Source organism: Xenopus laevis, chromosome 5L (genome assembly GCF_017654675.1).
Source record: "Xenopus laevis strain J_2021 chromosome 5L, Xenopus_laevis_v10.1, whole genome shotgun sequence".
Classification (NCBI taxonomy): Eukaryota; Metazoa; Chordata; class Amphibia; order Anura; family Pipidae; genus Xenopus; species Xenopus laevis.
In genome coordinates, this window is record NC_054379.1 from 32,723,457 (window position 1) to 32,739,693 (window position 16,237).

Consider the following 16,237-nt stretch of genomic DNA (forward strand, 5'->3'; position numbering starts at 1 on the left):
CTCCATCTTCCTATCCATGGGATCCAGGAAGGACACCACATCATCCACTGGTAATGTTGTCTTTTTTGACAGACGCGCCACTGCCGCATCTACCTTTGGTGGTTTATCTAAAACTTGTTCCTCCTTTATTGGGAACGGATACATCCTATGTACCCTCGTGGGTATGGGATATTTTCCCTCTGTTTTTTCCCATTCTTTCACAATGCATTCTTTTATGACTTCGTGAATTGGAAATGTAACCCTCTCTCTTTTGAGAGATTTGAATGGGTTATAAGAGGAAGTTTGAGCTTCTACCTCTTCTGGCAAATTAAGCTGAGCTCTCACCGCTTTTACTAATGGCTGAATCATAGTTAAATCAAAAGCTGCGTTTATTTCATCCTCTCTAAAATCTTCTTCATCCGAAATATCCGACATCCAATCTTCTCTGTCCTGTTCCACTCTCGTATCTAGACCTGGCTCCGGATCCATATCCCTTGCCTGTCTCTTAGAAGCTGCTTTTACTCCTTCAGCCACAGCTTCTTTTATCCACCTCATAATATCCGAAGTGTCTGCGGCTGCATCGCCTGCTAGTTTTCTAGAACACCTCTCACAGAGCCTGGAATGCTTTTGGGCTGGGTTGTCACATGCCACACAAACTTTATTTTTCTCTTTACTTGATCTTTTCCTGGGTGGAGACACACTGTTAACCAAAAAAATACTTTTAATATTTAAAACCCAAAGAAAAACAACCAAAAAACATTTCATTAGCGTGGCTCACCTCCTACTATTATGGGCAGCATTGTCTGGGCTACTAGGCACCTGAGGCTCCATAGGACCGTCTAAAAACAAAAATTGCATATAGAGGAAATAATAGTAACCCACTCTCCTTTTACATTTTCCTTAACAAAACCGCTGACACAGGATAATAAAAAATAACCGCTAAGTAATTACCTAGACGCTAGTCTTTTTCTCTCTCTCTCTCTGCACGCCAGCTCAAACGCACCGGAAGTCGCGTCACATGCGGAAGCTCCTAACTGCGCTCCTTAACCACAACGGCGCGGTTCCCTTACTCGCTGCCTAGCAACCAAAGACGGAAGGAGAAAAACTTCCTCAGGTGCCGCCCTTGCACCTGGTGTAACACGCAGGCATAACTTTTTTGTGACTGTTACCAGATTGGATCTAGTAAGCACTTCATCTTCCCCCCGGGCTGCCGAAAACGGGGTACCCTAACTTACGCTCAATGAGCCGCCCCTGAAGTACCTCTGGAGCGCGAGTTCGTTGAACAGGTGAGCCACAAAATAGACCTGTCTACTTATTCTTCAGCCTGTGAGGACAGGAAAAAAGACAAGGGCAGGAGGGAAGAAAGGGAGTATATAGGAGTGTTTAGGGAGTGGATTTGGTTAGACCTGTCCTATCGGCTTGAGGGGGTGGGAATACCCTTAGTGTGGGGGCTGCCATAGTGACCGGGGAAAACTGATTCCATTGCAAACTAAATCTAACAAATTAACTGCCTTTTGCACAAATTCTGCATGTAGAGAGACAGGATTTCTGGTGATTTTTATAGAGTGAGCTCTAATACATCTTCTAGGCAAAAGGAGCCCCCCTATAAGATATATTGGATCATTCATCTGACACCCAACTGCTGAATGAAGACAGAATGAGGAGAAACAGATGCTGAGAGAGGGATAATGAAGATAAACTTCTGTACCGTTTATTTCTTAAACAATACAGATTTTTTAATTGATTTTATTCAGAACATTTCTTATTTTAGTATGCTGAAGCGAATATTAAATTTTCATTTTAGCAATAATTCCCCTTTAAAGGGGATCTATCGAGAAAATGAAAATAATAATAAAGTTACTCTTCAGTATCTCACTCTCCACAACCTGTTATTCTTCATGTTCTCTTCATGTTGAGGTTTGGGTTAGATTTTGATTGACAGGTCGGGTCTAATACATCTTTTAGGGGGGCTACCTTTCCAGAATAACTCAAATAACCAACTCCAGCACAAACGAAAAGGTAACAAAATAACAGACTCGAGTAAACACACTGCACGCAGAGAAACAGGATTTCCATCAGAGACAGTTATTTTTAAAGACTGAGCACCTGGGTTAAGGGTGCAACCGCCCCACCCTGCCAAAAGATGTATTAGACCTAACTGCCAATCAAAAACTGACTCCACCTACTGCATTAAGAGAGAATGAAGAGAGGTTGTTCAGAGGGGGAGATTGAAGATTAACTTGATTATTTCATAAATGGTACAGAATTTTTAATTGATTGTATTTATGAAGTTTCTTATTTGAGCAAGATGAAGCTTATAAAAATGTTCATTTTCGCGATAGATCCCTTTAATTAAGGCAGAGTAGGCCAGGTACAGGTGAACAAAGACAACTACCTGGAGTTAGAATACATTAGACTACATCAGATATATAAAAGACCGTAAATAAATAAATAAGGCATTCTTCTTGCCTCGCCTTCCATTATTTTCTATTTCACAAATCTGTTATTCTCTGCCAAACGTACCACTCCCCTCTTAAAGGAGAAGGAAACCCTGTAGAAAAACCCCGTACCCCCCACCCCACGTAGACCTCCCTCAGGCTAACTGCCCCCCTGGGGAAAAGACCCATACTTTATACTTACCCCATATCGCAGATTCTGGCAGCGGACTTTATGGCATACATCTTTCGGGTCCTCGCTGACTGGGAGATCGGTATGTTTGCGCTCGCGCAGTTGGAGCAATTTGCCGGTTTCGACAACTGCACATGCGACGAAATTGACGGAGATTGCTGATCTCCCTGTCAGCTTACCGAGGACCCGGAACATGGATGCAGTGATATAAGGTATGAAGTATGGGGCATTTCCCCGGGGGGAAGTTAGCCTGGGGGAGCGGGGTCTACATGGGGTGGGGGGTACAGGGTTTTTTTCTACAGGGTTTCCATCTCAGGCTCTTACTCACTTGCGTTCTGACCTGCGCTCCCCTGCGTTCCGTTTTTTGGCGTTCAGCCGCAGGGGAGCGCAGGAATAGACGCATGTCATTATTTCAAATGGGGCTGTACTCACTCAGGCGCGTGTAGGCGCCGAACGCAGGTTGAGACGCAACATGCTGCATTTTTCCTGCGTTCGGCGCCTACACGCGCCTGAGTGAGTACAGCCCCATTTGAAATAATGACATGCGTCTATTCCTGCGCTCCCCTGCGGCTGAACGCCAAAAAACGGAACGCAGGGGAGCGCAGGTCAGAACGCAAGTGAGTAAGAGCCCTTAAACTGTCTGTACCTGCCATGGCATGATGGGCCAACCTGATTGGTTTGATTCAAACAAATCAGCATACCAATGCACCTTGTGCGAATCCCTCCTTCAACCAACTGGATGGAAAAATTTAAAACAGAACAAAGCTTCCTATGAAAAGCAACAGAACATTTCCCCAAGAAAGAGCTGTGAAATAGATCTGAATAAATGGGGAGGATGTCAAATGCAATTACACTGAATCTTAATTTGGAGCAGCAGAGAGAGCAGAGTTTCAAGCTAACAAGGGAAACAGGGAAACAATCAGATCTTATTTAATCAGCTGTCACTTAAATTGTTGTTAGTTCTGCTCATGGGTCTGAGCTCAGTGACTGTTTGCAGGCAATTAAGGTCACACTAACTCAATTCACATAAACATTGCTTGGTTTTAAGGCCAAATGCTGCTAAATACGGCCAGGATGAAACATGGCCTCTCTTTCCATTTCTGTGCTGCTTCTAAGTGATTTAGGGCTTGATCAATAGTGATTTATCCTAAGGCCAGGAAATACCATGTGTATAGATTTTCACCACAAACAGCAGCTAAAGGTCTTTTATTCTAATCACCCATGAGGCTTTAAGGCTTTCAGATCTTTGGTAACCAGCAAATTACTAAGGCAAATGTAGGTGGAAGTGCCTCACTGTCTGCAGTGTCTGTGCCTTTTCCTCTAGACTTCCTGCTAATCATATTTCCAAGAAACATCTTCAGAACAAAGGGACATATCCAAAAAAATATACAGTGAATTGTCCATGATATGGGCGTTACCATGCCACTGAATATGTGTTTTTAGTACAGGCATGTAATTACCTTAAATCTACTAGAAAATCATTTAAACATTAAATAAAACCAATAGGCTGGTTTTGCTTCCAATTAGGATTAATTATATCTTAGTTTTTATCAAGAACAAGGTTCTGTTTTATTACTACAGAGAGAAAGGAAATCATTTTAACAATTTGCATTATTACATTAAAATAGAATCTATGGGAGATGGCCTTCCTGTCATTTTCTGGATAACTGGTTTCCAGATAACAGATCTCACACCCATACCATAAAGGCCGGTGCATTTTAGTAAGTTACAAGTTTAACAAAATACATTTAACAAATGTTATTCCTTATGGTCTTTAAGAACACAAAAAATCAAAATCGTTACACAGGCATGCCTGCAGGAGTTCCCTCTAAACTTTTATTGTGCATGATTTTTATTAAAAAAATATATATATGAATTGCAATAAAACTTTGTTTTTTAATGATTATGAAGAGGCAATTGGATGGTTTCATCAAGGATCCTATAGTATGTTCCTTACATATGCTTGCAGGATGCAGTGAGGGACTGCCCTGTGCATTATTGGTGCAAAGAATCTATGGTAAATACAGAAGACTTTTGTAAAATAACATGGCAAATGCACATGCATATCAGGTTAGAAGGTTCCTACAGGCCTCCAGCTTCACCTTTCTCCGCTCTAGGGAAGTTGATGGCATGAGAACACAGCTGGCAGTGCATGATCTGCTGTTAGTACACACAGAGAGTGATATTCTGGAACAATTTTGGTCTTCATTTTTTATTATTTGTGCTTTTAGAATTATTTAGCTTTTTGTTCAGCAGCTCTCCAGTTTTTTAGCAGGTAGCTAGAGTCCTAATTATCCTAGCAACCTGGCAGTCGTTTGAATGAGGGACCAGAATATGAATGGTAGGTGGCCTGCATAGACAGATAAGAAAAACTTAAAAAAGCAACAACAATAAAATTGTTATATCACAGAGCAATTGTTTTTCGGCTGCCGGGGGCAGTGATCCCCTGTTTGAAAACTGGAAGGAGTCAGAAGAGAAAAGCAAATCATTAAAAAAAATAAAAAAAACATAAAATAATAAAAATTGCCCATTCTAGAGCATACTACAAATTAACTTAAAGGAGAAGGAAAGGCTTGCAGCACTTGTGGGGGCCAAATGTTAGGCACCCCCAAGTGATTGTATTGACTTACATCAAACGCCGGGCTGGTGCTCCTATCAGCAGAAAACTGCACCGGCCCAGGGTTATACCAGTGAGCACCACAGAGCGATCTTCTTCTGTCATCCTCCTTCCTTGCACTGCTGCGCAGTAGAAAGAAAAGCAGAACTTTAACGAAAAAGTCACCTTTTCGCTCAACTGCGCATGCATTCGCCCCGGGAAATCAAAGACAGAAGAAGACGGAAGTGGATCGCTCCGTGGTGCTCACTGGTATAACAGTTTTCTTCTGATAGGAACACCAGCCCGGGGTTTCAGGTAAGTAACTACAATCACTAGGGGGTGCCTAACATTTGGCACCCCCAAGTGTTGCAAGCCTTTCCTTCCCCTTTAAAGGTGAACCACCCCTTTAAGGCTGCTGAAAATATTTCTATACAAATACCTGTTATAGAGATAGTGCCTTGGCCCACTGTCACATCCTCTTGGTTATCCACGGGATCCAGAAGGGAGGACTTGATGTATGAGGCCAAGCTTTCTAAAGGTATCCCACCAGTTGCCATTAAAGGGTTATACTGATTATCAACAGGAGAGGTCCCGCTGCTCTTCAGCTCTTCAAACCGTTTGGCACACTATTCAAAATGCAAAAAAAGGAGACATTAAGGGGCTTATTTATCATGCTGTGGAGTGAAACGTTTCAGGTGATGTTGCTCATAGCAACCAATCAGATCTTTGCTTTTGTTTTCTTACTGTTGAAATCTAATTGCTGATTGGTTGGTCTGGGCAACATTGCCAGTAATGCTCCACTCCACTTTTAACATAGCACGATAAATAGGCCCTTTATAGTAATTGTACCAGTGTGCATGTCAATGCAGAAAGTATATATGATATTAATGCAGATGTCAATTCCAATATTGATCCTGCCAGGCCCTTACAAATACTGCCTCTATTCAGAAGCCAAAAGGTGGCAATGGCAGAATAGAGAACATCCATTTTCATAAAAACCTCATGTACCACATGGGTAGTTTAATGACAGCGAGCAAGTGGCAAGACAGACTGAGAGGGACTACTATTGCAACTACTGGAGTGTAGACTGATCTGGATGTAGGTGTAACTCATACTACCGGACTGGCACAAGACAGAGACTTAAATATACACAGGTCTAGGACCTGTATATAAGCAGCACCATGAACAGTAAGGGAGGTTTCTCTATCTTTGCTATCATAGAAAAGCAGTCATGCATTAATACGCTTTTTTAAACATGGCACTTCAAAATAGGGTTCATGGGTGAAGTACAAATATAAGAATGCAATGCCAAGTTCTCCACACTTAAAGAGGTGTTTCACCTTCAAGTTAACTTTTAGTATGTTATAGAATGGACTTTTCATTTGGTCTTCATTTTTTAAAGTTATTTCAAGTATTTGCCTTTTTCTTTGGACTCTTTCTAGCTTTTAAATAGGGGTCACTGACCCCATCTAGCAACAATGCTCTTTAAGACTACATATGTATTGTTATTGCTACATTTTATTACTCCTCTTACTATTCATGTCCTCTCCTATTCATATTCCAGTCTCTTATTCATATCAGTGCATGGTTACTAGGGTAATTTGGACCATAGCAACCAGGTGGCTGAAATTGAAAACTGGAGAGAGTTGCTGAATAAAAAGCTAAATAACTCAAAAACCACAAATAATAAAAAATGAAAACCAATTGAAAATTGTCTCAGAATATCCCTCTCTACATTATATTACAAGATTATAGAAAGGTGACCAACCCCTTTAATCACATCTCTAAAATATATGCATTAAAAATGATGTATAGGTATGGGATCCGATTATCCAAAAAGCTCCAAATACGGAAAGGCTGTCTCCCATAGACTTCATTTTATCCAAATAATCCGAATTTTTTAAATAACTTCCTTTTTCTATGTAATAAAACAGTAGCTTATACTTGATCCAAACTAAAATATAATTAAACCTTATTGAAAACAGAACAAGCCTATTGGGTTTATTTTATGTTTACACGATTTTCTAGTAGACAAAGTATGAAGATCCAAATTATGGAAAGATCCTTTATTCAGAAAACCCCAGGTCCTGAGCATTCTGAATAACAGGTCCCATACCTGTACCAATTCTGTAATAAAATGGATCTTATATATTGCTTTCTTACTTCCCATCACATTCTCTGCTCCCCTGTGCATAGCTCTCCAGCAGGCTGCACTGCTTGTCAGTACTCAGCAGTGCTTAGACCCCCAGTAAATCTACAGCCTGTTTGATATAGAAAATGCCCAGTGCGATCATACTGACTTGTGGTGGGAGCACATCTGAGTAGTGACAGAGTAGTGCAGTTGGCAGTAGCCTGGAGGTCTATGTAACAGTCGGCCACAGGATGTGAGATTCAAATTAGAAAAATAAATCACTTTTAATACAAAAACCGTGTGCCATTTTCAATGGGTATTAATTAGAGAAACGATTACAGAAGTGTGGGAAACGTGGAATTTCATTTATATATTTGTCCTTTAACGGATCACAGTAATGATTCTTATTAATTACTATAATAACGAAGTTCACTGCAGCTGTTGATCTTGACTTACATGACGTGCATTGGGTGTTTAACATGCAATTAGCCAAGCAAGAGATGTCAGCTATACATGAGTCACACCAGTACCAACCCCTCCAGTGTTTGCACAGGAAGGCTCAATGTTTTATACTATAAATGGTGTGCAGTGGAATCATGCACGTAAGGAACCACTCTACGAATCAAAATGAAGCCAAAAATAACAGCATCTGTTTAGACATACAAGTATGGGATCTGTTATCCAGAGAGCCACTTCAACGCAGAAATGAGAGGAGGCTGCTGCCCACAGTAGGGCAGAAATTAGCCAGCGGATTTGGCTACTGGTTGTTGGTCCCAATGTGGCCCTAGCCTTAATAGCAGCCACAGGAAAATATGGATACCCTGCAGCACACTTTTATCAGGAGTGATAAATGATGGTTCTCCAGCTTAGTACAAGCTGTCTCTGCACTCTAGTATTAGCTGCCTCTCTGGCCTATTACAAGCTGTCTGTAATTCCTGAAAGAGTTGCCTCTCAATACTAATACCAGCTGTCCCTCCATTCATGGAGGAGTCATCTCTCTGCAACCTACTGAGTACTGTTTCTACACTCTATTAAGAGAAGTGTCAACACTCTAGCATTGGCCGTCTCTACACCCTAATATGAGGTGTCTCCCACTCCTCAAGAAGAGTCACTTGTGGCTGGACGTCAAATACCTGGACGCCATTTCTGATATCCCTGTTGAGGATTTACAAATCTTTTTGACCCTAGTCTAACATAAAATGGTAATATTGATCCTGGTTGCCCATTAATTTCCACTCTGGTCTGTGCAATTCAGGAAATGTTACCAGTTGTACTGGGGGGTCCGGGGGGCCACTGGGGCTGCAGTCTTAAGAGCCCCCCCACCCCAGGCCCGTGCCCCAGCCGCAAGGTCCACCCGGTGATGCAACCTGTCTCTGTCCCATTTCACCCCCACACCTACCTTGTCAAGTATATTGTTTTCTATTTTTGAGGCCACAATCAGGGCTGGGGAGGTCAGGGGCCAGCATCCAGGAATTTAGCGGGAGCGGGCCAGGGTCGACTGGGCCCACCGGGTTTTTTCCTGGTGTCCCGCCGGCCCAGTCTAACCCTGAATGTTACCTTCTTACCATTTGGAACAAATGCTGGTATACAGCTTACAAAAAAAAACTAATTTGCAGAGAAGTTTCTCCAGTTCAAGTCTGTTTGTTATACCTTCCCATAATTCTGAGCTTTCTGGATAATGGTTTTCCATTCCTTCTAAACCTGTTTCCATCTAAAATAAGGTTACATGACAAAAAAAATAATAATAATAATAATAATTTGACAAATTTATAAACGAGTAAATATATTTAGCCTGTTACCTCTTTTGGCGTATATCCTGGAACCAGCCTTGCAACACTGTCCCAACTGATGGGCTGCGGGACACCCACCAGGGAACAAAGGATCATGTCTAAAACCATCTGGTTATTGTCATAGGGAAAGTTATTGTTTTCAGAATATCTGTGACTCATCTTGTCTGCGAATCCAAACTAAAAATCAGATAAACCTGCGTTAGAGAGAAAACATAAGTATGTCAATATATATATATATATTATATATATATGTGATATGTGTATAGACATGTATATGTTTAACTCTTTGGGTTCTAATTTATTGAGAGACAGAGACACCTGCTGCCTTTACAGCAATCTCAGTGCAGAGGGGCAGCCTTGTAGCAGTTAAAGAAAAAGTCCCAATGTAAAAACCTAATAAGGTTATTATCTCACCAGTAATATGTGGGGCCTGGGTGCTCATGCCTCAGACCTACAACTCAAAGTGGAGGTATCCAAACAAAGAAGAAAACGGCAGGCACTCACGGATCAAACTGGCTTGTAAAAGAACTGAGAACGTTATTTAGGCCACAAAGTAGCTAAATACATAGCCTTATGCGTTTCATGCCAGTAGGCTGTACAAAAAACCCCACAGGTTTACCAAATATATACCCCAAACCCACCAATCACCAAAATACATTAATTAACCAATAGAGTAAAAAAGGGGAGGGGCATTAAAAACAATATACAGCTGGCATACAGGAATATAACACAGGGCTAATTTTCTACTACTGCTCCTACATAATACAAATAACTAGTCTTTCTGGTAAATAAATGTGATAAAGAATTACTTGCTCTTTTCCTCTCTCACTCTGGCACCGCGTGTAATTTAAACTTAACCCATAATTTATGTAAACCTTTATAAGTGTTGAAAATGACAGTACCCATAAACAATGGTTATAATTGTTTATTTTTTTTTTATTGTTATTTCATTAAAGGGGTTGTTCACTTTCCAAACACTTTTTTCAATTCAGTTGTTTTTAGATTTTTCCCCAGACTTATTTCAATTACTTTCCATTATTTATTTTTTACTGTTTTTCCCAAAATCTACATTTTCCAAAAATCAAAGTCTGGCAGCTCAGTAATTCAGTTGTTACAACTGTTACAATTTTGCAACATTTAGTTGATACATTTCTCAGCAGCATCTCTGGAGAATTAGCAATTATTGTATCAATTCTAACAGCTGCCTGTAATGAAACTCAGGGATTCTTCTCAGCAGGAACAAAGATAAGAAATGTATCAACTAAATGTATCAATTTAGAACAGTTTACAGGGTCAGCGACAGGGTCTTCAGAAGGTGAAAAATTACACTTTATACTTCAAAATTAGAAAAACGGTCACACATAGAAAATAGAAAGTCATTGGAAAGAACCTTTATTTCTGGTGATCTATCTGAAAACAACTAGTTGTCTGAAGGTGAACCACCCCTTTAAGTGACTCAGGAATTTAAAACATTGTATTCTGTGCCTATATATCCCTGCAGACTGGGGATTGTCCAGTATCTGCAGCTCCTGATCAATGTTTATGCTGTTTTATTTTATATATGTATGAGGAAAAAAAACAATATACAAATAAAAGGACAGGCATCCAAAGGAATATATTCATAGTATACAGGGGCGTAACTATAGAGGAAGCAGACCCTGCGGTTGCAGGGGGGCCCAGGAGTGTAGGGGGCCCAGTGAGCCCCTAATTAATTAGCAATTTTAATATATCTTGGTAAAATAGGCCAACTTATAAATATTTTGGGGCCCTAAATTGAATTTGCTATGGGGCCCAGTAACAACTAGTTACGCCACTGATAGTATATAATTTCTGATTAACAACTTACAACAAAGATGTAAAAAATGTTAGAGAAGAACATATAAAGTATGTTTACACAATGGAGGAGAACATTTATGTATATATACATAATATTTCAACAAGTCATTTAAGGGCCATTGAAGATGACCAAAAATATATAATTGTAAAGAGACCCTCATTATAGTCACAGTGAATTATTCATAGTAGCAGGACACATCATAGTAATAATTTAGACCCTGAGGTCATCTTGTTTTTAACATAAAGATCCATTTCACTTCTCTTTTATTTAAAAGCCTTGTAGCAGGCTGGTTTGGATAGAGAATGGGTGGTGCCAAATCAGACCAGCTCTGCCTCTGCCTGAGATGTGGAAAAGGGCACTAGCAGTTTCACTCTAATTGGTGCTGATAAATAATGCAGTGCCAGCCAGGCATAACAAGAGCTGCTGAATGCTGCATATGGCAGCTCATTGTAACCCTTTGTGTTATCACAGGGACTACAATGCAGATGGGGAAGTCTAGGTGAATAAAGATAAGACAGTTTATGACTTCTTTGCTGCCTTAACTATTAGGTGCCCCTTGTTTCATGAACAACAGGCAAGTGTGTGCCAAATGACTTACCAGGGGAATGGAAGCAAAAAGTCATTTAAACCACTGAACAGATTTAGGTAAGGTATTTCATAAAATTGCTGAGAACCCCCTGATAGATGTGACTCCTATCGACCTATATCCCTCCTTAATTGTGACATAAAGATATTTGCCAAGATCATAGCCAATAGACTCAGACTGGTAGCACCTGAATTAATACATCCGGACCAGACAGGCTTTATGCCCTCAAAGGCCACTGATATCAATGTGAGATGCCTTTTCACTAACCTGGCAGTCCAACATGATAACGTGGGAAATAGAATTGTAGTGTCCCTGGACACAGCAAAGGCCTTTGACACGGTTCAGTGGCAATACTTGTGGGAGGTATTGGCACGTTATAAATTGGGCCCCAATCTCCGGAAATGGATTCAGACATTATATGCGCATCCGAGAGCTAAGGTTTTGGTCAATGGGCAACTATCGAAACGTATATCTCTGGGAAGGGGTACTCGACAGGGATGCCCTCTCTTGCCCTTGCTTTTTGCCCTCACCATTGAACCCCTAGCCATCAGAGTACGGGCTAATGTAGGAATTCAGGGCTTACATATAGGTAACCTGTGTGAAAAAATATCACTTTATGCGGATGATATGCTGATATATTTGGCTAACTCAGGTCCAGCCCTAGAAAATCTCCTGACAACTGTCTCTGAGTTTGGCCAATACTCAGGTCTGAAAATCAATCTTGATAAATCTGTGGTGTTTCCCATAGATCCCCTTCCTCAGGACTCTCCGAACACTTTACTTCAGCTCAAAGTAGCAAACTCGTTTAAGTACCTGGGTATAGTGATACATAAAGATCTTAACAGATATGAGCAACTCAACCTGGATCCAGTAGTGCAGGCACTGACTAACAAAGTCTCTATATGGCAAGACCTACCTCTCTCTCTACCAGGAAAAATTAACATGTTCAAAATGATTTTCCTACCCAAATTTCTATATGTTCTCCATAATTCTCCCATATACCCTCGAGCCCGCTGGTTTGCTAGAATAGACAAAATAATTAGAAGCTTTCTTTGGGCAGGAGAACACCCACGATTAAGCTTTAAGGTGTTACAGGCACCAGCATCTGGGGGAGGCCTGGCACTTCCTAATCTCAAAATGTATTTCCTTGCGGCCCAGTTGGTATATGCCCATTGGTGGTTTGTCCCTGATTTGAGCAACACAGCACTGGTCCTAGAAGCCGCAGTGATTGGCTCCCTTGAGGCCCTTGCCAAACTCCCTTACAGAGGTGTCTCCCCCCATCATGTTACCACTACTTCTATGCACACGGTGGTACAGGTATTTCAGAAGTCTCAAAAACTGGCCCGGGGAACCTCAACAGCCTGGTCGCCCCATACACCATTGTGGGGCAATACTTACCTACCTTATTTTTACTCACTCCCAAACATCGCCAGATGGGCACAGCTGGGGATAAAAACGCTTGGTGATATTATCTCTGGGGGTGAATGTAAAACTTATGCTACAAAACAACAGGAAGCCCACCCTCGCCCAGATATGCTGTTTAGTTATTTGCAATTAAGACATGCTTTCAGTGAGACCTGTAAATTTAGAGATAACAACCCTAGAGTCCTATTTACACAGAGTGGACCTTACAAAACCCCTGTCCTGGTTATATACTATACTATCTACTGCTGGTCCCTCACCCCTTGAGAGAATTAAGGGCAAATGGCAATGTGATATTCCTGACTTGGATGAAGAAAAGTGGAAAGACGCTCTCAAGTTAGTCACAGAGCTATCCATCTCTATGAGGGACAGGTTTATACAAATAAAATTCTTGAATAGAGTCTATTTAACTCCCTACCGACTGGCTAAAATGTATGGGAATGTATCAGACCTATGTCCCAAGTGCAGAGTGGAACCTGGTACCATGTTTCATATATTCTGGACCTGTCCGGTAATCCGGAGATTTTGGAGTGTTGTACTTCAATTCTTGAATGAAAAACTCGCATTGCCAAGTATTCGTTCACCAGAAACTTGTTTATTGGGGATAACGGGGGACCTGCAGCTACGTTCCTATTCTAGAATCTGTTACCTACAGCTCTTATATTTTGCCAAGAAAGCCATATTAATGCATTGGAAGTCACTTAACCCTCCTACACTACAATATTGGCAAAAGCTGATAAATGATTCTCTCTCAAATCAGAAACTGACCTATCTGTCAAGGGGCTGCCCCGAAAAATTTGATGCTGTATGGGGTACCTGGTTGAAAGTGCAAACTGATTAACTGCATGTATTCCATTATGCTGGATATGACACCCTGTACCTTACCTCCCCTTCCCCTTCCCTCACAACTGTCTCCCTTCTACTATCTTTTTATTTATTTATTTTTTTTATTTATTTATTTTTTTTCCTTTTAATATTTGTCTTGTGTCTGTTGAATGTTGAAAAATTTTAAATAAAAACTTTAAAAAAAAAAAAATTGCTGAGAACACCGTATTCTTTCATTTTGCAAAAACAGTTTGTGGGTGAAGTTCCCCTTTAATAGCTGCTTGTGAATCATTGTTTTAAAGTAAAGATGTACTTTGGGATCACAAGCATTTTGAGGGCCATAACTCAGGGGTTACTTTGGCAAAAGCTGATAGTATACAACGCACTGGCAAAATCTATAGAAGATATTAGGGATGCCCCAAGTCCATAATTCTTGGATTTGGCCAAATAGTAAATCCTCTACAAAAGTTCAGACGAATACCGATTGGTATCTAACTTATAGGTGCAAGTTGTGGGCCTCTGCAAACAGCAAAAATCTTTGCACTTCTGGTATCTGGCTTGCATTCTGCTTCTAACAGCATCAGATACAAGAACAATGGAGTTCCAGGGATTAATGTTGCATTAAAACAATGTGTCATTTCCTTGTACCTGTTGACAGTCGGGACTTCTACTTCAACAACTAAGAGGTCACAAGACCCCTATATAACGTAGCTCAGTTATCATGGGGGGGGGGGTTCTTTAAAATGGTCCACCTACAGTTTAGTTTGTGATTTTGCATGCTTAATAATGCTTATTAGCCCCATGGCTACTCTATTATAACTGCTATCCCATAGCCACAGCCCCTTCCCAGAGACTATTATCCCACTGCTACTATAGGCACCATCTCTCCCTACTATACCTGCTATCCCACAGTCATACTCCCTTCCCAGAGACTATTATCCCACTGTTACTATAGGCACCACCTCTCCCTACTATACCTGCTATTCCACAGTCACACTCCCTTCCCAGAGACTATTATCCCACTGCTACTATAGGCACCATCTCTCCCTACTATACCTGCTATCCCACAGCCACACTCCCTTCCCATAGACTATTATCCCACTGCTACTATAGGCACCATCTCTCCCTACTATACCTGCTATCCCACAGTCACACTCCCTTCCCAGAGACTATTATCCCACTGCTACTATAGGCACCATCTCTCCCTACTATACCTGCTATCCCACAGCCACACTCCCTTCCCATAGACTATTATCCCACTGCTACTATAGGCACCATCTCTCCCTACTATACCTGCTATCCCACAGTCACACTCCCTTCCCATAGACTATTATCCACTGTTACTATAGGCACCATCTCTCCCTACTATACCTGCTATCCCACAGTCACACTCCCTTCCCAGAGACTATTATCCCACTGTTACTATAGCCACCATCTCTCCCTACTATACCTGCTATCCCAGAGTCACTGTCCCTCCCCAGAGACTATTATCCCACTGTTACAATAGGCACAATCTCTCCCTACTATACCTGCTATCCCACAGTCATACTCCCTTCCCAGAGACTATTATCCCACTGTTACAATAGGCACAATCTCTCCCTACTATACCTGCTATCCCACAGTCATACTCCCTTCCCAGAGACTATTATCCCACTGCTACTATAGGCACAATCTCTCCCTCCCATATGGAGTGATATGGAGTGACATATAGTGACATGGAGTGATATATAGTGATATGGAGTGATATATAGTGATATGGAGTGACATATAGTGACATGGAGTGATATAGAGTGATATAGAGTGATATGGAGTGATATATAGTGATATAGAGTGATATGGAGAGCCCTACTCTAGTAGAAGGTTATCAGGTGACATGGAACATCAGATAGAGTCAATGCACTGAATGTATTTAATTGGAATGTAATTATGGGAGCAGACCAGCAATGTGCATTAATTAGAAGTGCCCATTGTTTGCAGATGATCCCTGTATGTACTGCCTGTAGCCTGTGAATAATGTGAATGAGCCCAGCTTACCTGAAAGATCTATATTATCACTCAGACAGAGATGGCCATTGTTCCAGGCTGCAGACACATCAGCTCCTATTATACTACAATTCCCAGGAAGCCCTCGGAGGACGCTGCAGGTGTAGTTGAATTCCAGTTGATCCGAACACACGTAACCCGGAGCCAGTGGATGTCCCAGCCGCCCCGTTGTCATTAGCTGCAGTATCAGCTCCTCCAGCAAACACACCCTTTTTACCACATCCAAAAAGCCGGGGACAGAGCTGCACAGCGCACACTTCATTGGCCCAGCCTTTCACTGACACCCAGCCAATGGTTGTGAAGGAACCCCGAGCTGCCATCCAATAGGGATTCAAGGAAAAGCCCCTCTTCATTAAGACGGAGCGCGGACTGGTAGGCGCAGTCACAGAATGCTTGGTTG

General features: G+C 41.4%; 1 protein-coding gene across 2 annotated transcripts in view; it reads right to left on the reverse strand.

The window, feature by feature from the left end:
* Nucleotides 1-16,216, reverse strand: part of sanbr.L (KIAA1841 L homeolog) — a 44,986-nt gene extending 28,770 nt beyond the window's left edge. Inside the window, exons 1-3 of one of the 2 annotated variants that reach the window (XM_018261581.2) lie at nucleotides 15,829-16,216; nucleotides 9,134-9,318; nucleotides 5,643-5,829 (exon numbers count right to left, since the gene is read on the reverse strand). In XM_018261581.2, coding sequence (XP_018117070.1) covers nucleotides 5,643-5,829; nucleotides 9,134-9,283 — 337 coding nt within the window. In that variant the 5' untranslated portion in view covers nucleotides 9,284-9,318; nucleotides 15,829-16,216. 2 annotated transcript variants of the gene reach the window in all.
* Between the last annotated feature and the right edge of the window lie 21 nt (nucleotides 16,217-16,237).